The sequence below is a fragment of the Acartia tonsa genome, chromosome 13, assembly GCF_053477335.1.
Source record: "Acartia tonsa isolate MP-2025a chromosome 13, ASM5347733v1, whole genome shotgun sequence".
Classification (NCBI taxonomy): domain Eukaryota; kingdom Metazoa; phylum Arthropoda; class Copepoda; order Calanoida; family Acartiidae; genus Acartia; species Acartia tonsa.
Genome location: NC_137272.1, coordinates 21,831,656 through 21,858,768, shown reverse-complemented (window position 1 = coordinate 21,858,768; position 27,113 = coordinate 21,831,656). Strand labels below are relative to the sequence as shown.

Here is a 27,113-nt window from a genome sequence, read left to right as displayed (position 1 = left end):
TACAGGAAATCAGAATCCCTTCACTCGACAAATGGACCACTCAAAACCCCCCCCCCCTCTCCCTGTTACAAAGCAGGGGTCTTAAGGGATAAGACACTGGAAAACAATTTAATGCACACCCCAAATAACTTTTACTTTACTGTGGATAAAAGTTCGAACACTGCAAGTTTAAACCAACCATGATATGTATAAATAGTATATTTGAAACTAGCGGCTACGCCCCTAAAGGCCTCTAAGGGCACTTGTCCAATTTGTAACCCAATTTCTTTTTTCAGATTTTAAAAGAAAAAGTAAAAAAAATCTTTCTTTTTTTTGTTTTTTTGAGGGGTATTAAAAAAATAATTTTTTTTGGGGGGGCCAATTTTTTTCTCGATTTCTCTTGGGAGGGTGATAGAATCTCGCCCGAAATAGTTATAAACCTTCCTGGGACCTATGAGAAGGTACGAACTGACGAACAGCAAACCATGGTTATAGAGTAGCTGCTCTATAACCAATAATAGTTTTGAAAGGGGGGGAGGGGGCAGAGTATATCAGTACACCTAAAATATTTTAGATTTGGGGGGGGGGGGGGGAGGAGGTTAGTCCCCAACTAGAAATTGAAGAGAAAATGTAAGGAAATCCTATTGCAGTTCGTCAAATGGAAAGTCTTGAAATTAGGTTGGATGCATAATACAATCCAGGGATAATAAAGGATAAGACAATGGAGGATTCGTTGATACACAACCACAATGATGATTTACAAAATTACCCCTTCTGTAGATTAAGATCAATTATTGACAATATTAGCTTTTGAACAAACCAATAAAACAACGTGGTTATAAAACTTTGGGTACCAGTTTAATTTACAGTCCAATGTCCCCTTCCTGCCTGAATACAACCTCACTGCTCAATAATTGACACACATTGAAATTATTCGAACAATGACAATTATGTCCATATGTTGCGCAGCAAGAATTAGCTGACAACTGTCAATTTTTGACGGGTATTGTCAATAACGATCGGTATATGTATAATGTTTTAGTAATGGCACCTATTTTAGACTGTAGTGTGTGTTTTTCTCTAAATTTATAAAGATTGAAAAAGTCATACTATGAATTTTTGACCTGTTAAAATTAGAAAAGTATAGAAATACTTACCAAATATAACTCTAGTATAAAGAATATAAGACTTACCTATAATAGAAAAAAAGGTTAAATTAAAGATTTTTAAAAAGAAAATTAAACAAATGGAATATAATCCTTTAGCCAAAAGACAAATAACCATTTGATTGCAAGACCCTTATCTGGACATCTTAATGAACAGAATATTGTAAGTTTTATGTGGTAATACATGCCTCCCACTTTTAGGCTTTTTAATTTTTTATATTTAAGTCTGGGGAAGGTATTAGGCTATTTTCTGCCGTTCTTACCATCTCAAATGTAGAGCCCATAAATAAAGGGGCGCAACCTCTAGTACTATCATAAGTTAACTGTAATTTATTTACTAATTACTCTTAAAACTAGAAATATAACTTATCTTATCTATGATCCAAATTCAGGAAGGGAGGGCACTGTGGAATGTAAATTAAGCTATTACCCAATGTTTCAAAACCACTTTATCATTATTATCTGGCTCATAAACTTAGGGTACTTTTACTGGATTTTGATTGGTTGGTTTCAAACTAGTAGTGTCTGAACTTTACAACCAATAATTTAAAACTACATAAGAAGCAGTTTGGTTTATTATCATTGGTGATGTATATAAATATATTGTCCATTGTCCTATCCCTTAAGATCCCTGATCAAAATAGCAGGGATTTGGTCCTGATGAAAATATTAGTAAAAAATATTTCTTTGATTTCTTTGATTCTTGTTTTTTTTTTATTGATTTGAAGGAATGTAGAGAAATTGATTAATTCAAAATTTAAAAGATACAATATTTTTTTTTCATTTCATTGAAAAATGGTTCTGAATATGCTTAGATTCCCTTAATGCATGGTAAATTAGTATCAATTGTTAGAGTATGAGAAAAGCCTTGGGTCAATAACAGGCTCAATTCTATATTACACCTCAAGACAATGGTCGTGCAATGAAAGAATTGCCTGTGTTGTATTATTACTAATCCCTATTTTGAAATAATTTAGGTCAGGTTAGGTTATATTTAGAACTGGGTATCTTCGTAGGTATCGGCACCGCAGGGTTAGGCATAGAAAAAAAGAGGGGGGTATGAAGCACAGGCACTTTGAGGGAAAGCAAACAAACCCCTCTCCCTGAAGCCATAAGATTCAACTTTTATATACTTTGTTTTCAATTAAGATTGTCATGGATGTACTTATCCTTGTTTTATATTTAATTCAACGCCCTGAGAATGCATGCATCCTTACAGACCATAGTCATACGTAGGCTTTACCAACATGACCCACCTTAGAATGTTTAGTTATAGAGGGGCAGCACTTTTTATTTGGATTTAAAAAAAATCTTCTTTAGAAGCATTTAAAATGGATACTTGAATTGAGAGAGATATTTAATTAGAACGTACATTTCGGCCTTTCCTCTAAAGGGCCTGTAAAGCAATCAAACCCTCCCTTAATTTTGAAAAAAAAAAAATAAAAAAAGGAAGGAAAGTTATACCTAATCTTTGCGGGGCCAATACTGCCTGTAACCTAACCCTGCAGGGCTTCCCATTACATAATATAACTTAGCCTAACCGGTCCTAAAGTTAGCAACAAAATAACGAAAAAATATTCACCCCCCCCCCCCACTTATTTTCAATTTAGTCTCAAATAAGGAGAGGGGGATCTTTACTTTAAATTAAACTAGCGGGTATGCCCCTAGAGGCCGCTAGAGCACTCGAATTTAATAACCCAATTTCTTATTTTAGATTTAAAAAGAAAAAGTAAAAAAAAAAAATTTTTTGGGGGGGCGAAATTTTTATTTTCTAATTCTATTATATTTTTTAATTTTAGTTCAAATTTTTTTTTTCTTTAGGGGGGGGGATTTTTCATTTTTTGGGGGGGTTGGGTGTGTCCTCAAGAAAATAGTTATCAACCTTCCCTACGAGAAGCTACCCTGTTAAGGAGAACCTGATCGGTTCAGCGGTTAGCGAGATCCTTCGGTACAGACACACAAACACACAGACATCCTGTTACTTTAGTATAAGGATAGCGAATCTTTAAAAATTCTATGATTTTAGTAAAGTTTATTTATTAATATATTACATTTATAGTAGCCAGAGTAATTTATTATGAAACCCATTTCTTTAAATCATTTATTATCTTTTCTTTTTCCTATCATCTATAGTGGTGAGTCTTTGCTCATATTACTTTGTCGGTGAAAACCTTCAAAAAACAAGGAAAACGACAACCATAAATCAAGTTCGACAAATCTAAAATTTTAAAGTTTCAGTGCATTTATCGGTTCCACGACAAACGTAGGAGTCCCAAACGTAGGAGTGGAAAAACATCGGAGTGGACAAACGCAGGAGTCCCAAACGTCGGAGTGGGACAAACGCAGGAGTGGGACAAACGTCGGAGTGGACAAACGCAGGATTTTTGGGACAAACGTCGGAGTGGACAAACGCAGGAGTCCCAAAATTTTTTTTTCAATTTTGAATTTTTCTTTGAATTTTGATTTTTTTTCAATTTTGATTTTTTTTCAATTTTGAATTTTTTTTTCAATTTTGATTTTTAAATACAATCCCCCCCCTCCCTCGGTCCCCTTATTTTTCTTAGTTTGGTTAGGTTAGGTTATAGGCCAGGGGGCCGAGCGCTGCGGCTAGGCAGGCTAGGGGGCCGAGCGCTGCGGCCATAACCATTATTTTGTAGACAGGGGTATAAAAAAAATTCAAAATTGTCATATTATTAAAATAGCAGACACTCCTGCGTTTTACTTAAGCAATGTCCACTCCGACGTTTTTCCCACTCCTATGTTTGTCCACTCCGACGTTTGGGACTCCTGCGTTTGGGACTCTTGCGTTTGTCCACTCCGACGTTTGGGACTCCTATGTTTGGGGTAGGACCCATTTATCCTTATAATAAAGTAAAAGAATGTGTGATTGTTTGTCTGTACCAAAGGATCTCACTAACCGCTGAACCGATCGGGTTCTCCTTAAAAGGATAGCTTCTCATAGGTCCCGGTAGGTAGGTTTATAACTATTACTATGAGGGTACCACCATCCTCCCAAGAGAAATCGGCCATAGAAAAAAATTACCCCCCCCAAAAAAAAAATTTAAATTGGGGAGCACCCGCCCCTAAAACTTTTTTTCTCCTTTTTCTTTTAAAATCTAAAATAAGAAATTGGGTTATCAAATTTTACTTCCCCCTCCTCAAATGCCCCTAGAGACCGCTAGTTTTAGATAAATATTCAATGCAAATCTGTCACGAATGTTCCATTCTAAAATTGTGCGGTTTTGGCTCGTTATATCCAAATACACATTCACCAAGCGGATTCAGCTTTGCTATTAAAAATTTGGTTCAAAATTTGTGCACATTGCAAGACCACTCCTCATTGGTTGAAAAAAATGTTCAAGCTGTAATCTAAGAAAAGATAAGCTTCAAGAAAAAACATTCTAGTTTTTATTTCATGGAGGGAGATGACAATGGCGTTAAAGTTAATCTACAACCGTTTCTCCCCATTTACCATTTGACAATATTTACTCCCACAAGAATCTTTCATTTTTCACTCATTTTTACCTCCAAAAGTTTTCATATTACTATCACATTTAAGCTTAATTAAAGCAAAAATAAAAGATAAACAATAAGCATTACCATTAGATAGCTTCAAAAGTGAATTTGAGGGGTATCAATGTTTATGTAATTTGATTAAAATAGTGGTTGTGCCCCTAAGATCTACTGGCTCTTTATCCAAAGGGGGAATAAAGGGACAAAAAGCTTCCCTAGAATGGAGAACTCAACAAATTCAGTAGTTATCTATATCTCAACGACCAATAAAATACCTTACTTCTTACATTAAAAGAATTACAAAACAAACAGACAATCAGCCTTTTGATGAGTATATATACATTCCATACTTTGAAAACATGGCCGTTGCTTGAAAGGCCTAAGAACTCTAATAAATTCTGTTAACAAAAATATAAACTTGTCCCCTCTATACTCTTTCTAACAACAAATCTTATGACCGTGTACCTTTCTTGAAGCCAATATATACAGACATAGGAACAGCAAAGCTGCCCTGCAACTAAGATCTTTTATAACCCGTAGCATTAGCGTAATTGACAACGTGTCGGATCGCTGTCGGGTAGGTGCTGGGTTTGAGTCATCGCTTCATACTAGAGACGTTAAAAATAGTACCTACTGCTGCTATGTTAGACTCTTAACATAAATAGTAAGAGCAGGGGGAATGCCTTGGCCCGTAAACAGTCATAATTCATTTCCATGAACAGTTGGGACTTCTAAGACAAAGGTCGTGCAATTAAAGGGTTGGTTGTCTGTTAGATGACAAGAAAACCCCTAGAGATCAGCTAAGAGCTTTAAGACCTTTAAGATAATTGACTGTTACTTCTTTCACATTGTTCATTGATTGATTTTAAAGAATTTATAGTTATATCAAACAAAACTATCATATTATGTGACACTCTCCTATACTTATGATTTTTTAGCTTTTATTGTTGCGCTAGTCATGGGCATAATTGTCCTTTCTTATAAAGATAAAAATTAAACATAAACTCTAATGAAAATAAACTGGGATAGAAAATTTTGAGTGGGCTTGAAAACCTAAATTTTCAAGGAAATATGGATTGGAAAATGGAACATAATTGTATTTTTTTCTAATTAAAACAGTAAAAAATAAAAACTATTAATCGTCAGGGATCTAAAGTGATAAGACAAAGGACGATAAATTAATCTAAATATACATTAACAATGTGATAAACAAAATTACCCTTTCTATAATTGATATAAATGGTTAAAAAATTTTGATGCTACTAATTTGGTAAGTAACCAATCAAAATTCAAGTGCCCAAAGTTTTTGAGCCAACAAACAAGATGACGTGGTTATAAATCTTTTGGAATCAGTGTAATTCTTAATCTCACGGCTACAAATCTTTCTAGACGTTAATAATGGTACCAACTGTTGCTATGTCAGGCTCACAACAATAATAGCATTAGTAAGAAAAAAATCCTTGGCCCATCAACAGGTGCACCACATTACTATGCACTGTTATGACCTCCAGACAAAGGTCTGTATAGGGATGTTTGTTACTTATACAAATAATTTAAGGTGATTGGAAAAGATGCGGAAAGTGTCATTTGTGACGTCATAAAAATCCATATCTTTTTAAAGGTTTTCCTTTCCCACTTCTCTCACCCTTCCTTTTAAGTCGTATTTTTATGACGTCACACTTGACACTTTCCGCACTAGATTCTGAACTAGAAATTATTTAAAATGCAAAAATGGAAGATCTAATTAACTTCAATTTACTTATCCCTGTATCCCTGTCTTAGAAAAACTAAAATCCAGATGTCCCCAAATTATAGTTCCAACGACGTCCAGACAAAACTGACAAATTTTAAGAAATGATAATTTTAATTTAATTTTAATATATTAAGCTTTCTCAAATTCGGATTAAAAGTAAAATAATCTAAAATTATTATAAAATCCTTTTAAGAACGGGTACGGCTGTTAGCCTTTTTTACTTATTAGAAGTTATATTTTTTATTTATCTTTTTGCGTGAAATTTGGCCGGTATCGTATGGATACTATGTGTAACATTCCTTGTCTTTCTTGAGTTACATAGCTGGCTTACATGTTATTTTCATTCAGCCAAATTCAATAGTTCCCAAAGTTATAATAAAACTTTGGGGACTCGTGTAATAAACAGCCCACTGTCCCCTACCTTCCTGAAAGTTACATAGCTGGTTTATATGATACTTTCATACAGCCAAATTCAATAAAAAGTCCCCAAAGTTGTTAAGGCAACGAATAACAAAACGTTATAATAAAACTTTGGGGACCAGTGTAAAAAACAGCTCTATGTCCCCTACCTTCTTGAAAGTTATAAAGCAGGGCTACATTCATAGAGATAAATTCAATTAAAGTTCCCAATTTTAGAACACTATCTTATATAGAAGCAAAGGAATTTTTTCTCTCCAGATATTTCTATTTTGCCATGGTGTTTTAGATAGACAGACCGACAGGTTATAGAGTAGCTGGTTAGATTGGTAAGGAGAATCTTCACAATTTGTCTTTATATGTACAAAGGGGCTGCTATTCAGCCAATTAATTCCATTAAAAATTGCCAAAATTTAATATTTTGTTGGAATTAAGTTGGAGTAAAACATATTTTTTATGTGTAAATGAAAGGGAAGTGGAGAAAAAGTGGAGAAAAAGTGGAGAAAAAAGGAAAGGGGGTTGAGGGGAAATTTTTATTTAGAATTATTTGTCAGAATCACATTCCCTTTTCCCTGATATGTACATAACAATGTGAAGTTATAGAGTAGTTTCCCTCCATAAGGAGTGAAAGAAAACAGTATCTATGAAATTCCATTAAAATCTCTGATATAAAAAGGTGTAAGTAAGAAAGTTGACACCTACTTTTAACAAACAGGGACGATTTAGGATATAAGAAGAGCAGCAATAACAATACAATAAAAACACAGATTTAACTGAAGTAGAAAGTGTGTAAGTATGATTGCATCTGTTGTTTGTCCATTTAGATCTTCCTATTCACTAGATCGATTAATTGATTAATTTTCAAATATTTTCCTTTTTTCCCATAGTTTTTATTTGTTAAAACTTCAACCTAAGATTTAGGGGGCACATGGATCTAAAGGGATAAGGCATAATTGATGTATATCCCTAATGATGATAATCATTCAATTACCCCTTCTAAAGACTCAAATTAGTGGTTGAAACGTTTGAACACTCAACTTTATAAATCAACCAATCCAAATTCACTGAAGTCCCCAAAGTTGTTATGTCAACTAATAAGGAAACGTTATTATAGAACTTTGGGGACTAGTGTAATAAACAGCCCATTGTCCCTTCTCTCTCTGGGGGGCACAACTGCCATAAAGTATAAAAGTGTTGATTAAAATCATCAAATAATGCATTTCTAGTTACACTTGTACTTAAATAGTTTTTTACATAAATAGGATTTTAATAGTAGTTTTTTAATAGGGTTGCTCTGATCTCTTTTATGAGTTCTAATAAGAAAATTTTTTCTTCGGTAGATTATCAAAAATTAAATTTGGGATCATGAAAATAACAAGAATTAGGGTTTTTTCGTCATATTTACAGTAGCTTTTATCCTATTTTTACCTAACCTAAAATAAGGTACTTTGAAAATACGACAAAACCCGCTACTTCGTTTTATTTCCATTATCTCTAATTTTTTAAAATCCTCCATAGCTAGACAATTGTGTTTTCTAGGGGGGTGTATCCCCCCTTTGCACGCCCCTTGCTCTATATGGAAATAAGTAATAAGTCTACTTATAAATGAAGCTAGTTAAAAACTTAATAGGGTCTAATTCATCACATACAAGATAGGAGGGTGTTCCTTTAAACTTACGACAAACTTTAATTCAAAGAAACAGGAATTAAACAGTTTTTTTTTTATTGAGGATGAAAAAGGAATGAATGATTATTTAAATTTTTAAAAACATAATCCGCATATAAAAGTAACAAACACCTTCCAGAAGAAATGCCTTTTTTGCATAAACATATAAAAAAATATGTTTAAGTAGAGATTTCAAGATAACTATTTAAAACATAACAAATCTAAAAGTTATAAAAGGGAAGGATATATCATTTGTAATAACATTATTAATCATACAAGCTACTGTGTCTGAAAGGGTATCTCTAGTTTTTTTTTATGGCTTTTCATAAATGTAGACCTCAGCGATTAAGTGATTATCGAGATCTTTATGGACAAAGGAATAACATTTCGTATACCAATCTCCAAATTATCCACTATAAATCCTCATAAACCCCATTTCCCTAAACACAAAAATTATTTCCTATTGGATAAAATAACCTTTTACATCAAAGTTTTAAAGATATTCTTTCATTGAACTATTCCTCTATTACTGATGACTGCATCTCAATTTAGAAATAAGGATAAGAAATCAAGTTAAAGAGGATTCATAACTAATATACATTTAACAAGGATGAAAACATCCATAAAAGCGAAGCTCTGAACAGGTAGGACAAACGAGCATCAAAACTTTTAGAGTGTCAGAACTGAATAATCAGAAATGTATAAAAGGACATATTTACAAGTGAAGACTTTATTATATAGATGCTTCGCTTATAACATTGTCCTAGGAATCAGTATTCCAAATATGAGATCAATAGGAAAATTATATCACATAAAATTTTTTTTATCAAAAAAGTTAAAAATCAACACGTTTAAATGGACGTACGGATATTCTGGTAACGATTATATAGTTGCTAAATCGTAACTACTACATTTTTTCTATTTTTCTACATTAGCTGTTTTCAGATTAGTTCAGCTTCGCTTTTATGGATGTTATCAACCTTATATGAATACTGTTAATAAGATGTTTTCTTTACGTTCCAATGATTTACAGAGCATGAATTTGTTACAATATTCAAAGGGATACACTTATAACATTAATTTCGGAAATAAATTGTATCATTCAGGATAAGACAATGGATGATAAATTGATAACATTCCGAAAAAAGAGAAAATAAACAATAAATTGTTTGCTGAAAAATTTGATTTCTGCTAGTTTGTAACCAACAAATAAAAATTAAACTTAAATAAAAACTCAAAAGTGCCCAAAGTTTTAGAGCCAACGAATAAGATAACGTGGTCATAAAATTTACGTAAAAAATAATAATTTAGACAAAACCCAAATTGTGCTAAAATTGTGTCAAAAATGATCCATGTGACGTAATAAAATGAGGGAGATGAGAAGAGAAGTAGGAAAGAAAACCCCTAAAAAAGAGATGGATAATCCCTCATTTTTGACACAATTTTAACAAAATTTGGGCTTTGTCATAATTTACAGTCCAATGTCACCTCCCTTCCTAAAGATACTATACGAGACACCAATGTCGTATTGTATAGTACTATCTCTATTTCTCGTGTGGGATGTAACATTTCCACCAATTATATTTCCTCTATTGATAGCTACATTTTTAAATACTAGTGGCTTCACCAGACAGGTGAAGAGAGGTTCTGCCACTTCTACCACTAGCAAAAATATAGTCACTGTGTTTTTAACAAAACGGAAGTCGTGTAACGGACAGTCTAACCGTTTGCGAGATCTTCCAATGCACACGCACAAACAATACCTTACTTCTTTACTTAAATAAATTATAAATTAAACCTTTGGAGTTACCTCTTATTGAGATATTTAATATTTTCAGTAATTTTCAGAAATTACGGACACCTGTCAAAACTAGGAGGGATAATTTATCTGAAGAAAAAACTATTTTGCCCTCCAACTTTTCCGCTGATTTTAAAAATTTATATCATTTCTTGGTGCTTTACTTTAAAGTGCCTAACAGACACAGAAACCCAACACTTGAAAAAATACACTTTTAAAGATAAGAAGAGGGGGTATTTTTTAATGTCCAACCCCTGTGTGGGATTTAATGCTGCGGGGCCACCCTGTACCCAATATAACCTAACCTATAGTAAAACACTAACACACATTTAAAACAAGAAAATTCGTGCTCGACTAGGCACTTTAAGGGAAACCACCCATTTCTTTTCCATTGCTACTAAAATACCGAAAATAACATGAACTTACATTCAGTAAATTTGTACCATTAAGCCATACATGGACGTCCAAGCTTTTTTAAAAGGTTTAAAAGTCTGCGAGGGATAAACACCCCTTTATCCCCACCCCTTTCTAAGATGACATAGTGTTTTTATATTTTTTTTTTATTTTTATGAAAAGTTAAATAGTTTTTATTTCTATAAATTATTCCTTCCCGCTGGTCTGTAAAAATACAAATTCATGATTAAAAGTACATCTTTGTCTTGTTTGCAACTATGAAATATTAAAAAAAGGACATTTAATGTTGAAAGTAGCGCAACAAAAAAAAGTCAAAATATTTAGAAAAAAGAACAGTAGAATTAAATATTAAGCCAAAATGAAACATTCATGGACATTAAACTGTAAATTATGCTAGTAACCAAAAAAACAAACTCTTATTCTTTGGATAAAAAACTTTGGGTACTTTTATGAAATCTTAATTAGTTGGTTGAAACTAGAAATGTTCATAATTCTTACAATACTCATGTAACTGGCCCTTAAGATCTTTGATAATAAATATAAAATTTAAAATCCTAATTTGCCAATAAACAAGAAAATTAATGTAATTTTCATTAAACTCTGGATAAATTGTCAAAATAGATGGAGGCAAAACAGATTTTCTGGAGTTGTCATATCCTAATCCATGGTTTGCCTATTTTCTTTAAAACAATAGGACATAGACATACATATATGCATAGGAGTGTTGTAATAATCCCATATTTTACAACTGAACCACCAAATGGTCCCATTCATTAAACCTACGTGCATCTATTCCTTTTATTAAACAACCTAACCTAAAAAGATAAATATGTTGTATTTTACAAAAGTTTGTTTGTAGTCTAATACTTTAAAATAAAATTGTCAATTTTAGTTTTAAAATTCAACTATTATTATGACAAAGTTAGGTACTTCGGTGTTCCGCAGGGATATATCCTAGGACCAGGGCGTACAAAACTGTAATAAATTTGTTCATTTTTTTATATTACACTTGGAAAACTGTCTATAATACGACACGAAAAATGGTTTTTCAGTATGACCTAGAACCGGTGCAAATCCAGTAGATTGCCCAACTGGAAACAGGTTTCTAAGACAAATCCATGTATCCCTGATATTTAAAACACAATAGACCCTTAGACACTTTGCGAATGAATAGCTTTCTCTGACTAAAACTACAAAATGGGATTATATCCCCCTCCCCTCCTAAGAAATTTTGAAAATAAGAAATAAATGTCCTTTTTGCGTTCACTTGAACAGCTGAAAAGTTGTAGGAAAATTTATATTTTCTTTGGTTTAAATATTTTCTTAACCAATTTAAAAATTCATGATATGCCCTAGATTATAGTATGAATAAGAGGTTCCTTAACACCTATCTTTCCAGGGAGCTTAGGGGATAAGACAATGAAAACTAAAATGATGATAATCATTAAATTATCCATTCTATAGGTTAAAAAAATTGAAAAAAAAACGTTTAACCAGCCATTCAAGTATTAATAAACGTAACAAAACGCCAACAAATCAGAAAACGGATTTTAAAACTTTGGGTACCACTATAATTGACATATCAATGTCCCCTCCCTCCCTGCTAACACCCTTCTTCCTTATCTATCTACTTTATCTGTCTGTCTGTCTTAGGAATACAGGGATAGGATAATGAACGATTAATCAACACATTTGATAAGAATGGGGAATAAGGCGAATGATATTTCAATTAATCAACAACCCTTTTCCATCTTAAATTTACAAGCTATAAAAAGATGCATTTACCGGCAAGAATTGTGCGAAGATTAATTTGTCATTTATTCCCCTGTGTATCTCAGATTTTGATTGTAATATAGTTTTATTAGAATACCAACATGAACAAAGTTCAGGCAAGGAGGTGACATTGGACTGGAAATTAATCTGGTATCCAATGTTTTATAATGTTTTCTTATTTGTTGGCTAAAAAAACTTTAAGGTCTTTGATGGAATTCTTATTGGCTGATTCAAAATTTTCATCTAATAATTGGAACCTACAAAAAAGGTGATTTCCCCAGAAAAAATTTATCTTTCTTACAAAGCATGCTATTGATCTAAAGTAATTATTATTGGTCCTTGGTAGGTTGAAGTCTATTTTGTAAGGAAGAAAGGTCAACCAACCCCAACAATATTAATACTAAAAAATTTGTACATCAATTTCTTTTCTTATTTTATTCAACTTTTAGAAGCTGTAGGCGATGTAAAATGAGAAGATGAAATATCTTTCATTCATGTTTATCTTAAATATACAAAGTATTTCCGATTAATCTGATTTTTAGTATACTGATTCCTGGGACAACAAAGTACAATAATATAAGCGAAGCAACTCTATAATCAAGTTCTAAAAATACAAGTATGTCCATAACATTATCCTGTATCAAGCAGTTTTTCAACAAATATGCTTACAATTTTGCTTTGACTCTTATACATTATATTCTGATTATTCAGTTCTGACACAATACAAGTGTTAATGTCCGTTTGTCCTACCGTTTCAGAGCTTCGCTTTTATGGATGTTATCATCCTTGTTTCCTTATTATCAAAGTGACCAAAAACAACCTAAAGGAGATAACTTCTTCATGAACTTGGCACAGAGAAAATCATAGAAAATCTCAAAGAAAATTGGAAAACATTTGAAAATGGCATTTGATTTATTAAGAGATAAATTGCAATGGTGATGATCAAAGTGACGTACAGCCAAATTGAACAGCAAGTAGTGCAGTGTAGCTTCGCTACAAAAGAAAAGTGCGTACGTGGACACACTACAATGATCAATGTACATTGTGTGTGGCTATTGTCCACATAACGTCAAGATTTTCATACTAAAAAGTTACAGTATTTGAATAGGTTTACTGACCTAGATGGACTGTTAGACACAATAATCTGTCCAACTTAAAAAGGAATTTTAGCAGAAATAGATTTCTTATATTTGGTCACATTTGAATAGATATATGTGATCAAGATTGTCAATTTGTCATACTCAAAAAGGAATTTCTATCAGATGGAGAATTTTTGATGATTTATTCCAGTAATACAAAGAAATTTTCGGACGATACAATATCACGAAAGCTAGTTTTCAAATTTTTGTAATGAAAATTTTCAGAGATGAGTGGAAATTGGACTGTAAATTTCATTAGTAACAAAAGTTTTATAACCACATTATCTTATTCGTTGGCTTACAAACTTTGAGTGCTTTCATTGAATTTTGATTGGTTTGTTTCCAAATAATAGTGTCCAAACTTTTCAACCAATATTTCTAATCTAAAAAAGGGGTAATTTTGTACTTTATCATTGGGGATAATTTATCGTTCATTGTCTTATTGTTCATTATTTTCCATCTTTTAATAATATAATCTTAGTAATAACTATCTTTTTACATTCATGACCCAACAGTTTAAATGATTTGTGATACTTTTAAGTGGCAAAGCTACTCTATAAATAGGATGTAATTGTCCGTATGTACGTTTGAATGATTTGTGATACTTTTTAGAAACGAAGCTACTCTACTTATAGGATATAATTGGCCGTGTGTACATTTGAATGAGTTGTGATACTTTTAGAAGAGAATCTACTCTACAAACATGATATAATTGTCCTTATGTATGTTTAAATGATTTGTGATACTATTTAATAGCGAACTACTCTATAAGCTTGATATAAGTGTGTACGTTGGAATGATTTGTGATTCTTTTTAGTAATTAAGCTACTTATGGGATATAATTGTCCGTATGTACGTTTGAATTATTTGTGATAATTTTTAGTAGCATAGCTACTCTATAACTAGAATACAATTGTCCGTATGTACATTTAAATGACTTAAGATTCTTTTTAGTAGAGATCCTAATCTTTGGCTAGGATATAACTGTCCGTATGTACGTTTAAACTTCCAAAGGCTGCATTTTTATATATAGGAAGAAGTATTTGGCCATTTTTAAAAAATCATGGTTCCCTTCCAGAGTACATTTATAGTATAGAGTTATAGAGTATCCTCGCAACTAAAAACTAAAGAGAAAGAAGTTTAATTTATAATTAGAAGCACCCTCTTTCTACGCCAACAAACCGAAGCAAGACAACAAAACGTCCTTTTCCTAAAGATGGCTTTCTAAATGGTGTGTCTACATTACCGCACATTTTTCATAATCCAATTATGAACATATTGTCATTGTCTCAATCAATTTAAAGCATTTTTCTTTTCTATTTAACTAATGGAAATAATGATCTTAATAATGATAAATAACTTTGTTCCCCAATTTATGTATAAGAAAATTAAATTAGTTGTTATGCTAGCACACTCTCTAAATTGGCTAGGGTTCAAGTGACCCAGCAGGTTATCAATAGACATTTTCGTCTACACACGGTACCGGCTAAATTAACCACCTTCAAGTTTTCCAACATAAACTACTATAAATCAATAAGAATGAGAATTAAATGTACTGTTAATATTCAATATTAAGTAATAATCAAACAACCAATATTTTTGTTGCCATATTACAAACTAAAAGAAATTCTAAACTGGCCAAAGTTCAAGTGATTCAGCAACTCAAAAGGTATTTCTCTACGCATGGTATCGGCTTAACTACCTAAGCTCATTTTTCAAACAAAAATTGCTATAAAATAAAAAGACTGACAAAAAAGTTAAAATATTAACTAAAATTATATTAAAGTATAACACATGTATTTTTGATAATCAGTATTAAACTTACCTGAAATTGATATTTTTTATAAGATAACAACATCATTGGAACATTAAAGATTATTTTACTGTTGTACTTGTATAAGAACCATAGTTCACGAATATTGAAAGATGGTTATAATACGGGCTTGGTTTAACGTAGCTAAATTGCTTTTAACTTAATTTTTTTCGGTCCTTTTCTTTAAAATTATTGGTAGTATGTTTGTGTGTATGTCTCGAAAGACCTCTTAAACGGCAGTACCGGTCATTCCACCATTAACAGGTAAGTTTCATTGAGGGGTGGGACATTGGGATGTTTATTAAACTAGTCCCCAAAATTTTATAATAACGTTTTCTTATTTTTTGGCTTAACAAATTTGGGGACTTCTATCAAATTTTGATTTTTTGGTTCATTTAATTGAGTTTCCGTACATTTCAACAAATAATTGTAATCTACTAAGGGGTAATTTTGTGTATCATCATTAGGGATGTCTTTCCCTTTAGATCCCCGGGTATTTTTATTAATGGTTCAAGGTTGGTTTTAGACAATTTATCTGGGGGACACAACACCCCCAAAGAGAAAGAAACAAAGTAAAAGGGTACTCCCTAAATCCTAAATTAATTGAATGGCTTTTTTTTGGTTGCTATTTTGTGCCCAAACCTTTGTTTTCAGAACTTACTATCTATCTTTAGCCAGACGTTTTTACAAACTTGATAATCTTATTTTTATAAAACGAGCATCTAAATAAGAATGGGACTAGCAATATAGCCTTAAACCACCTTGGGATAAAAAAGAAAGGTTCCTTTAAAGAGAAAATTAAACGCAGCAATTTTGGTATTAATTTTACTAAAACCAAACAAAATTAAGACAATTTATGTTGAACATTAATTCAATTTCTAGATTGCTTACTTATAATTGTGTTTTATAATGTATTTTTTGGCAGTTTACAATAAACATTTAAATCGTTAACATGAATGAATATAAATTTTTTCTTTGGTATAAGAAGATGTATATAGATGAATATACAAATGCTTTACATATAAAAACTACCCATCCAATTACCACAAAAAAATAACGCATAATATGATGCTTTAACAATCTTTTAATTGGCGCATTGTAGAGATCAAGTCAATGCATGGGTATGAGAAAGGGGGAGGGGGGTGGGGCATGAGGTTGTGTCAACAAATCAAAATTGGAGAAGCCTACCACTCTTTTTTTTACCCACTTACAATCTCCATCCCCTTGGAACCCTGTGCACGCAATATTAATTAGCTAGCTGACCATAATTTAAATCTGTCAATTCTATCATAATGGTAAACCAACAATTAAAATGACAGCCTTTTAAAAAAATCTCAGAAATCACCAAATTTGAATTATAATACTCCTGTTTAATATCTAAAACTGTTGATGTATTTGATAACCATTTAAGATCAGAAATTATTACAGAATATATATTATAATCTACGAAATAAGTAAAATCTTGCTATGTACATAAATATATAAGATTTTAATTTATTCAAAGTTTTACATAAAAATTTCTACCGAAAACAGCTTCTTCAGATATATGTTAACTATTACTAAACAAGGATGACAACATTAAAAAAAGCGAAACTCCGAAACGGGCGGACAGACGAACATTATTTCTTGTAGAATGTCAGAACTAATTATGCAAAATATAGTTTTGACAAAATTTTTAATAGGAATCAGTACTCCAAAAATCAGATCAATCGGATTATTATATCACATAAAAATTTGTTGTTAAAAAAGTAAAAAAGCAACATGTTTAAAATGGACGTACGAACATTCTCGTAACGATTATAGAGTTGCTACGCTTACTAAATCGTACCTATCTACTACAATAATTACATGCAAAGTTTGAAAACGATAGGATGCCTAAATTAATGAAAAAAGCTAATTGTTACGGACGGACGGACCGACCCTTATTATAGAAAAGCTACGCTTTTAACAAGGATGACAACATTCACAATAGCGAGTATCAACAAATCAGACGGACGACCATTTATGATTATGGAGGAAAAATCTTCAAAAAAAATTCAGAAGCATATTTAATATTTACACATTATGGGTTATAATACTTACACAAAAAAAAACAATTTCACCTCTGCCAAAAAATATCTTAATTTAGGAGAAAACATAGATTTTTTTCCTTCAATATAATACTGTAATTGTTGTAAACATTCAAGTTTTGTTAGCTTGATATGAATATAGATAAAGAATTGGATTAATTTTAGTGCAATTTTCCTCTCCCTCTCTAGAGAAATAGCAAAAATGTTAAGATATAAGTTTTAATGAAAGCAATTAAGACATGTTTATTTATTATTTAAGTCATTTAAAAACAGATAACTTTTAATGAGCGTACGTTTATGGGAAGCGTAGCAACTCTATAACTAATATTAACACTTATTCTGAATCTGATAATCGAACTGATAATTAAATTGCTAAGTTTCGTGATTTTTTACATGATATTTTACACAAATTTAAGTTTTCTCTCTTTCTTCATCTCTCTCTGCCTGTCTCTGTCTTTCTCTGTCTGTCTCCCTTTCTCTGTCTTTCTCTCTCTCACTATACCTATTTTTCTATCTCTTTTTCTCTTTTTATCTATCTATCACTTTTTTTTCTCTTTTTACTTGTAATGTACTATGTAATATGACACTTTTAAGCCTTAGCAAGAAAGCTACTTAAGAATAAAACCCATTCTTATAGACTTGCAGTTTTAGGCTTGTTTTTTTACATAAACAAGGATAGAAAAATCACAAACCTGATTTGCTTTAAAAACTTTTTAAAAACTAAGGGATCTAGAGCAATAAGACATTGGCCAGCCGATAAACTGATGAGCAATTCCAAATATATGATAAACAAATTATCTTTCTGTAGGTTAAAATTTAAACTGCTAGTTTGAAATAAAGCAAATTATAAACAAATAAAAGCACCAAAAGTTTTAAAACCAGCTAATATGATAACGTTGTTATAAATCTTTGGGTACCAGTGCAATTTACTGTCTTATTGTTTTAAAACCTTACATTTTTCTCCAGATCGGCGTCCTGCTGGGAATCCTGGCGTACAGAGTTCCTGTACAGCCCCTGCGCACCTCCAGCTGCCCAATTCTACAACTTTCAGGAACACTACAGTCGCCATTTTGTTGCAAATAGCCGCCATTTTGTTGTAAACAACCGCCATTTTGATTTGAGATGTAAAAGCCGCCATTTTGATTATAACACATGATATAGTTAACTACGCCTTCCAATTATTATTTACTCAAATTCAGAAAAATGGAAGAATTGTTGACAATATCTGCTAACTATGTACATGATAATCTATTTTTTAAAAAAGAAATTGATAAAAAAAACACATAGGAGAGAGCTATAAGCTTATTTTATGACAGATCTCAATATTTTGAATAAAAAATCTTAATCATGTAATAGTTGTATATTTAGTTTTTGTTTAGGGCCAAAAATGGAAAAAAGTACAAGTATAATTTGCAAATAAATCACCAATTATCTTATCATTTAAGTAAATAATAATTAATAAATGCCTGTTTTTAAATCATTTTGTTCATTGTTTTCACTTAGAAACATTGATTTATCAAATAATTTCTCTTTGCCCGCATGTAACAATGTAGTTTTCTAGGTTTGTAGGTTAAGGTTAGAAAATTGATTTTTTTGTAATACAAATATTCTACATAGTCAGGATATTTTTTAAGGTTCCGTGATTTTTCTATTTTTATTTTGAGGATTTCTTTAAAAGATTGAAAAAATCAATTTTCTAATTTCCTTCTTTTTACAATCATGTCTTTTGAGGCGAAGAGGTTTTTCTTAAATTTAATTTTTATGTCATTTATACTAGTTAGTTTATATTTTGGTAGCTTGAAATTCATGTAAAATATAAATAGAATAAATTTAACGGATTTTAGAAAACAAAAAGTCGGGTAAAATCAATAAGTTAGTTTTTACCTAGTCATTTAATTATTTCATAAAAAAATGTAGCAATACTGCATTAGTAGTCACTAAGAAGCGAAGAAAAAAAATGGTTAAACATACAGTCATAGTGACTCGTGAGTTAAAGAACAGATGTTCAATGGTCAAAAAGAAAGAGAGTAAAGGATATGATAAGCAATAGAAAATCACGAAACTCTAAACAGTAATTTTTATTCTATTGTAGCATGGTCGACAGTCAGACAGACCGACTGACGGTGAGTTGTATAGTGGATCCTTTATTGTAACATACAGACATACTGGCAAAGTGAATTAAAGAGTAGCTTTGTTACTAAACAAAAAGTTAAAAGTAATGAGGCTACATTGTCCATCTATCTATACTTCCAACAAGTGGCATATCGAACAGTGCTGCACTTCTAGAAATTATTTTGTCTGTACTTCAGTTTCACTATGCTTGATATTCCAACAAATAGAATATGTACTTCGCTACTTATGAATATTATCATCCTTGTCAAAGTAAAAATAATATAAAGTGACATAAAATTTACTAAAAATGAAAATCCTCTTTGAATTTAAACCATCCAGTCTTTGTAGGTCGATTCCATTTGAATTATTTTGATTCATTATGAATTGTTATCACTATAACATTAAAATAGTTGATCAGTTTTCCTTTTTACATCAATCCATCTCATAAAACTAATGAAGTTTCCCTTAAAAGCACAACTAAATATGTATACCCTTTTTCATATAACTCTTGAATTTATCTTTAACTATAACTTATTTCTTCAAAGGCCATTTTTATAACTTTTTTGCTTTCACATTTTTTCATGTTTCATATTTAATTACATTTTTTATAACACTTATTTTATCTGTAAATAAAAAATAAACACAAAAGTACATTCTATAACTTAAACTTTTTTGGAAGATTTATTGAAATTATTTTGAATAACAAAATTTTAAAATAACTTTCTTAAAGAATCAATAAAAATGCCAATAATTTAGTTATTGGTTCATAGTTTATTTTTTTCCTATTATCATATGCATGATTCAAAATTTAACTGCTATTTTTAAAATTGGGCTTTAAGAATATCCGTTGAATCTTTTTACTTTACAAAAAAGGATAGAAATCATATGTTTTAATGAATAGAGGATGTATGACATCAATTTTAGGCATCTATTAAGAAAGGTAAACCTATGTGGTTATAGGAAAGACCTTTTCTTTATATTTTATTCAATTTAAAGATGCAACAAATTAATCATTTAAACTTTAATCCCAAGAAAAACTATTTTGATATTAAGCAAAAAATAGATTGAACACGAGCTGTATGTAACTCTACAGTCAATAGCGTCGGAAATTTAAACACAGCCAAGTCGCTACAAAACATCAGAAAGCAATTTGCTAGCAGGCGAAAAAGGTCTGATTTATCCATCTATAATTATACATTTATTATTTTAATATCAACTATTTACAATTCAAAACAACTGTTTTATTCGTTGTTGAAAGAATGCATTTTTCAATAACTGATAACAATTAAAGCATAATATGGTAGAGAAAAACTTTTCTTCGAAATCTTGAACTTCATTGGTGCAAAAGTTAAGGCAAAATAATTTTTAATCATAAAAAAATATTATTAACTTTTTTTTGTGATCAGCTACTTCACTTGTACATTGTTGTTCTTGTTAATAAATTTTTTTTAATATTGTCACTATTAAAATCATGGACATAACTATCCTTGTTTTATGTTTTAATGTTGTTTATGTGAGTAATAAGTTTATACTAATTTCTAAATAAGAGGGAGGTAGGATTATAACAAATATGGGTCTACAAAAAACGATAATCAAACCAAGGAAGGAGAAAAATTTCTTAAAATGTATAAGTCCATCCCAATAAACATACAAGGATAAATCAATGAATGTTAAATTAAACTTTCCTCCGAATACAATTGCTAAAAATGTTAAATTACCTTAAAAACTCAGGGAGTGAGAGGATATTGGAATCGCAACTAAAGTTTTACACTCACGGTACTTTGTTAATTAGGTCAAAAACTTTTATTAATTTTATTGTTTCATTCGAAACAAGTGGTGTGTAAACTTTTCAATCAATGTTTTCAATCTATAGAAGATACAATTTTGTTTCTACATCAACTTATCACCCATTGCTTTACCCATTAAGGTCCCCGCCAAAATCTTTCAGAGGCCGACCTATTGTAGGTTTATAAAAGCATAAATTTATAAAAAACTAAATTTTTTGCAGCACCACTTTTTGTGTGATGTAGTAAGCGCATAGTTTTTATTAAATAATATTTACTATGAATGTCTATTAAGTAGATTCGAATAATTAGAAAAATGTAAACCCTTTAAATTTTAAACATTCAAGAAGGGGAGGTTGAGGTATTTCCTTATTCAAAAATAACATGATATCTATTTGCGAAAGACTTACTGAACCAATATGGTTCTTTTTCACAGTAGATCTTCTTAGAGGTCCAGGGAAGGGTTGTGTCTATTTTGGTGGTTGGTACCAGTCTCCCAAAGAGAAATCCCCCATAGAAAAATTGTCTAATGTCTGCGGGAGATTACTAACCATTTTTTAAACCTAATTTAACCAAAAGCATATAAAGTGGTGTGTGATCTAATACAATTTTTAATGACTGGCAGAAATGTTGTGTTTATAACTATGATCTTTAAACATTAACACCTCTAATCCCTATCTATTGATTCTAATGAGACTGTAAATCTATTGTCTATTATTTCAAACCACCCTTCCTAATATGGTGTGCTTATACTTCCGCACATGTATCACATTATCAAATCATCAGAACCATATATCATTGAAATAATAGATGTATATTTTCAAGACAACTACCTCCCTTAAATTTTAAGGACCCTTTGGCTAAGTTTGTTAAATAAAAGGGCGAAGGAAGTGAAATTTCAACCCCCCCCCCACTCCGATCTATGAAGGTGCGGCAATTAACCATCTGAAATACCAATGACCCAATGTAAAATCGGAACATTTTCTTCTCTAATTCTCTATTCTTTTATTGCAACAGGAAAAACAGCCCCTTCCTTTTTGTAAATAAAAAGCATCATTTGGAAGTGATTGCCCACCTTATTAACAAAGACTTGTCATATTATTGGAAAAAAAGAGGAATTTCTAATTATTTTTTTCTCAGTATGTTTTGATAGTTTACAAGATCATTGTTGAGACGAAATGTTTTTATAGAACAACAGCGTTTGATACCATTTACTGAACTAGCAGCTGCGCCACAAGCATTAAAATGCTTTGTTTTATTTTAAGTGGGATTGAGGAGACAGAAAAATAGACTGAAAGCATCTCAAGACTTATATCTAACACCTATACCATCCTAGCCTCCCAGGACCTATATCAAGCTTCCATAAACTCTATCATTTAAATGGTTAGCGAGATCTTAACGGACAAACAAAAAATCTTACTACTTTATAAATTCGGATACTAGGATTGATAACTTTTTATAAGTGTAAAAATTGATGGCAAAACTGTTTTTTCTTTGATGGTTGCTTCGCCCCTAGCCTCTAGGGGAGACTTGAGGAGATGATGTAAATAGCCTAAAATCATTTCAACACATTTTTAACAGCTTTCCTGAAAAGTACAACCCAATTTTACCATTAATTACTGAGATCTTAAGCTTCATAATAAAAAACATTAGTAATTCTCATTTCATTATTTATATATTTCTATTTTGTTTCCTGTGTATCTATCTATCTTGCTATCCTTCCTAGCTATCTATATAATAAATCTCTTTGTCTTTGTATTAGAATTTTCTATTTCACTGATCATTATTATAAGCGAAGCTTTTCAGTATTAAGGATGTGTCTTTCCGTCTTAAATGCATTTTGTTAAATACTGATTTTTATATGTAAAAAGCTCTTTTAGAAAGGTGATTATTCATGTTATTTATGTAATTTTCTAATTGAGAAAATTGTTAATCTCACTTGAAGATAATCTTTTTTTTCTCCACAGACACTACTCTGTTATTGTAAACGACAGTTCTTTCTTTTGTCCAGTTAGGAAGGGAACAAAAATAAGAAGTTCTACCCTTCTCAATGTCTACCAACTTAATGAATATTGTTATTCTTGTATAATGTGGGTTCTGGATTATTATGATTATAGAATAATTCTTATTTATGTGCTTTATCCTTTATAATAAAGCTAGTGGCTTCGACCCTCACCTCTATATGATTCCTAAGGAAATAAATTTTAAAGGGAGGGTAATATTTTTTCATTTGTCTTTGACAGGTTATAGGCCTAATAAACTTATACTAAGCTTCACAGAAAATCCAGTCGTTTGCTATATCTTTTTTTCACATATCGAAATTATTTTTAACTATTTTCAAAACTTTTTAATGAAATATAAGCTCAGTAGTTTGAAATATGAATAAAAACTATTTTGACAAAATATAGTGAATTTCTGTATCTTACTTTATAAAATATACTGTACATAAAGATCATAAAATATTAAAAAAAAACACAGTAAATTGTTATATTATACTGGAAAAATAGTTTTTATACAGGTGCCACATCCCTGACGTAATAAGATCCAGTGATTTAAGAGATAGGACAATGGATGATAAATTATCATCTTTTTAAAAGTTTATGTTTATAACTATGCTTATGATAGGTAGTAAAAATGGAAAAAAAGGGATTGTAAATTAAATCAACCGGTTTCATCCCTTCGTTCCCTGAATAATATCCTTTTATTCACAAAGTATAAAAAATCAGGGAAGAAAAGTACAATGGTAGTTAAATTATTCTCTCCAATAAGGACCCAAAGCAGAATCATTAACTTAAAAAATAACTGAAAATATTATTTTATCTGCATTGGCGAATACGCCCCTAGAGGCCTCTAGGGGCACTTGAGGGGTAGGGGGAATTCGACCCCTATAAAAAGTTTTTTTATTTTTTTTTTTTTTTTTTTTGGGGGGGGGGACATTTCTTATTGGGGATATATCTCTTGGTGATATCCTCCCCCGAAATAGTTATAAACCTTCCTAAGACTTTTTAAAGCTACCCTGTAAAGGAGAGCCATATCAGTTCAGCGGTTAGCGAGATCCTTCACTACAGAAAAAAAGCTTACTACTTTATATAATAGCATTGTGATATCACTGCATCCCTGCAACGAGGTAGTTCACAGTTGAACGTAAAACTATATACTAACAATAAACGAGAAAAAATATACATGTATGTAGGCATTATGTATTTTTATTATGCATTGTAGCGGCTGCGCCCTTAGCATCTTGGGGTAGTTTTAGAATTGGGGGAGAGAGGGAGATTATGTTGACCCCTAAGACACTAGATTTACATTTTAGTTCAACAGTATATTTTTTCCGGGGGGGGGGGGGGTTTACTCGAGTAGCATTAGCGTGTAGAAAGGGGGTGAAAAACAAGTGTTTAAGCTAAACACCCTAGCCGAATTTCTGCGCACGCCACTGATTAAGAGAAATGGTAAACACACTTAATTTTAATTAAAAGACATGACAATAACGCATCCTTAAAAACGTTCTTGACAGACGTACATACACTTATTATTATAAAGTAGATTCGCTACAACGAAAAGCACCTGCTTTGTTCCTAAATTTATATAACAAATACCGGTAAAAAAATCATTTTTTAATTATGGACCAAAAAACAACATACATATACATATATACCTAAAATTATTTTACTATGGATCATTGAAATTTGTATTTTTTAGTTGTAACAAAGCTATTCTGAATTTAAGTGTCAGTCCGCACATTTATTTTTAGACCTTTTAATGGACCCTGCACTGCGGTGCCTTAACTCTACGGGGTACCCATTTGGGACCTTCATCCATTTACTTAACTTAAACTGAAACAGGCATAGATAATATTTTTTATCAAAATATAAAATTTCGTATTTGGTTCTGATACAGTATGAGGGGAATCGCTCAAGTTTTATTTTTTAGAAAGAAATTTTTTCGTCTAATTACTTACAGACCCAAACTCACACATTAATAATAACTGACAGACAGACCAGCGGACTTACAAACACAAAATTTATAGAGCAGCTTCGCGCCTTAAAATGTAACCTAATACTCTGAAATTCAAATTATATTGACGGAACGAACATGTATTGATTTTCTCAAATTTTAAGTAATTTGAATATACAAATTTGTCTGAAAGCTTTGAAGTTGTCGGAAGGGTGTTAGGTTCGAATCTTTGTCTAAATCGCGTCATAATTGATGAAATTAAAATGAAGCTTAACATTTTTAGGGACTTATATTGATCACAATCACTGCATGCGTTGAACACAGGGTGGATAGGGACATTGGACTGTAAATAACACTGGTATTCCATTCTTCAACACCACTTTTCTTACACGTTAAAACTTTGGATACTTTGTTTAAATTTCAAACTAATAATTTTTAATCTACAGAAATGGTAAGTTCGTTTATCCTCATTGGGAATGTATATCAATCTAATTCTATCGTCTATTGTCTTATCCCTTAAGAATCCTGTGTTGTACAATAAAATTGATGCTATAGCAATGTTACAGAAAATGTATTTTCTTCATGTGTAATATCTCTGTACCTGAGTTATTAGGCTTGTGTTACCAGGGAGGGTCAGGGGGTTATTCTTATGTAGAAACTAGAGTTGGGCTCGATATAATTATCTCGCTATTGGCTAGGTTTATTCAATGTTTTATTTACTTTCTTTTATTTATCTGAATTCTGACATTATCTTCTCCCTGACGATTTCTTTCTTTAAACTATTTTAGGATCTTAATATTTTTTATTTCAAATTATCGTCCTGAAAGGGTTAAAATGTTCAGTTAAACTGTTTTTAACCTATTTTTAAAACATATATCAAAAATATACTATGACACCAGTAGAATTAAACTGCAGAGCCTAAATTTGAATTAAGTCCCCAATAAACTTTTTTGAGGGGATTTAAAAATTAATTTTACTGTTGCTGTGGTCTTTTTTGATCGGAGCAAAAGGTCTTTTTTTATTTGGGTAAAATTCGTAGCTTTTAGAGTGTTTTGCTTCATATATATAGTATTCTGGTATAGAGTAAAATTAGGCCTTTTGATTTCATCTAAATTAATTCATTAAAAACTTAATTCTTTACAATATATTAATGAATTAACTTTATCGTGCTTGTTTTTCATCTCTTATTTAAAACACAAAAAAAATGGCTGTAAAGGGTTAAATAGTGAAAGATGACAACAAATGTTTACGCAATACAACAAATTTTTTTTTGTCACATATACAAATATGATAAAATATAAGATTATTCAAACTTATTTTTTTAAATATTTTTTAAAAGCATGTATCTTTTATGTGTATAGTTTTCATTCTTTTCATTTTAATTAAATAAAAATTATTTAACTACATTGGAAATAGGTCACTTTGTGAAAACACTCTTTTTTGAATTGTAAAAAACTGAAATGAAACGAGACTTCTAATTGGTTCAGACTTCAGAATAATATGTTTTATTTTAATGTTAAATTTCTTCTATATAAATTATTGTTTTAGAAAAAAATTATTTGCATCGAACAGAGTAGAGTTTTTATTATTGTATTGATATAATCTGAATCACATCAAATTGTTCTGTAAGAAACAATTTAACCCCAAACTAAAAAATGCTTTTGCTTCCATCAAAATGATCACAGCAACATATAAAATTGATTTTTAAATCCCCCAAAAAAAGTTTATTGGGGACTTAATTCAAATTTGGGCTCTGCAGTCTG

The 27,113-nt window shown here is 31.0% G+C and overlaps 1 protein-coding gene across 3 annotated transcripts in view; it reads right to left on the bottom strand.

Annotated features, from left to right (window-relative positions):
- The window catches only part of LOC145304022 (uncharacterized), a 528,912-nt gene that overhangs the window by 393,216 nt on the left and 108,583 nt on the right, over nt 1–27,113 (bottom strand). The window contains exon 1 of one of the 3 annotated variants that reach the window (XM_080145775.1): nt 18,455–18,667. The exons of the other annotated variants lie outside the window; for them this stretch is intronic. Coding sequence (XP_080001901.1) covers nt 18,455–18,654 — 200 coding nt within the window. The 5' untranslated portion in view covers nt 18,655–18,667. Of the gene's footprint in view, nt 1–18,454; nt 18,668–27,113 lie in introns of those variants that run through there. 3 annotated transcript variants of the gene reach the window in all.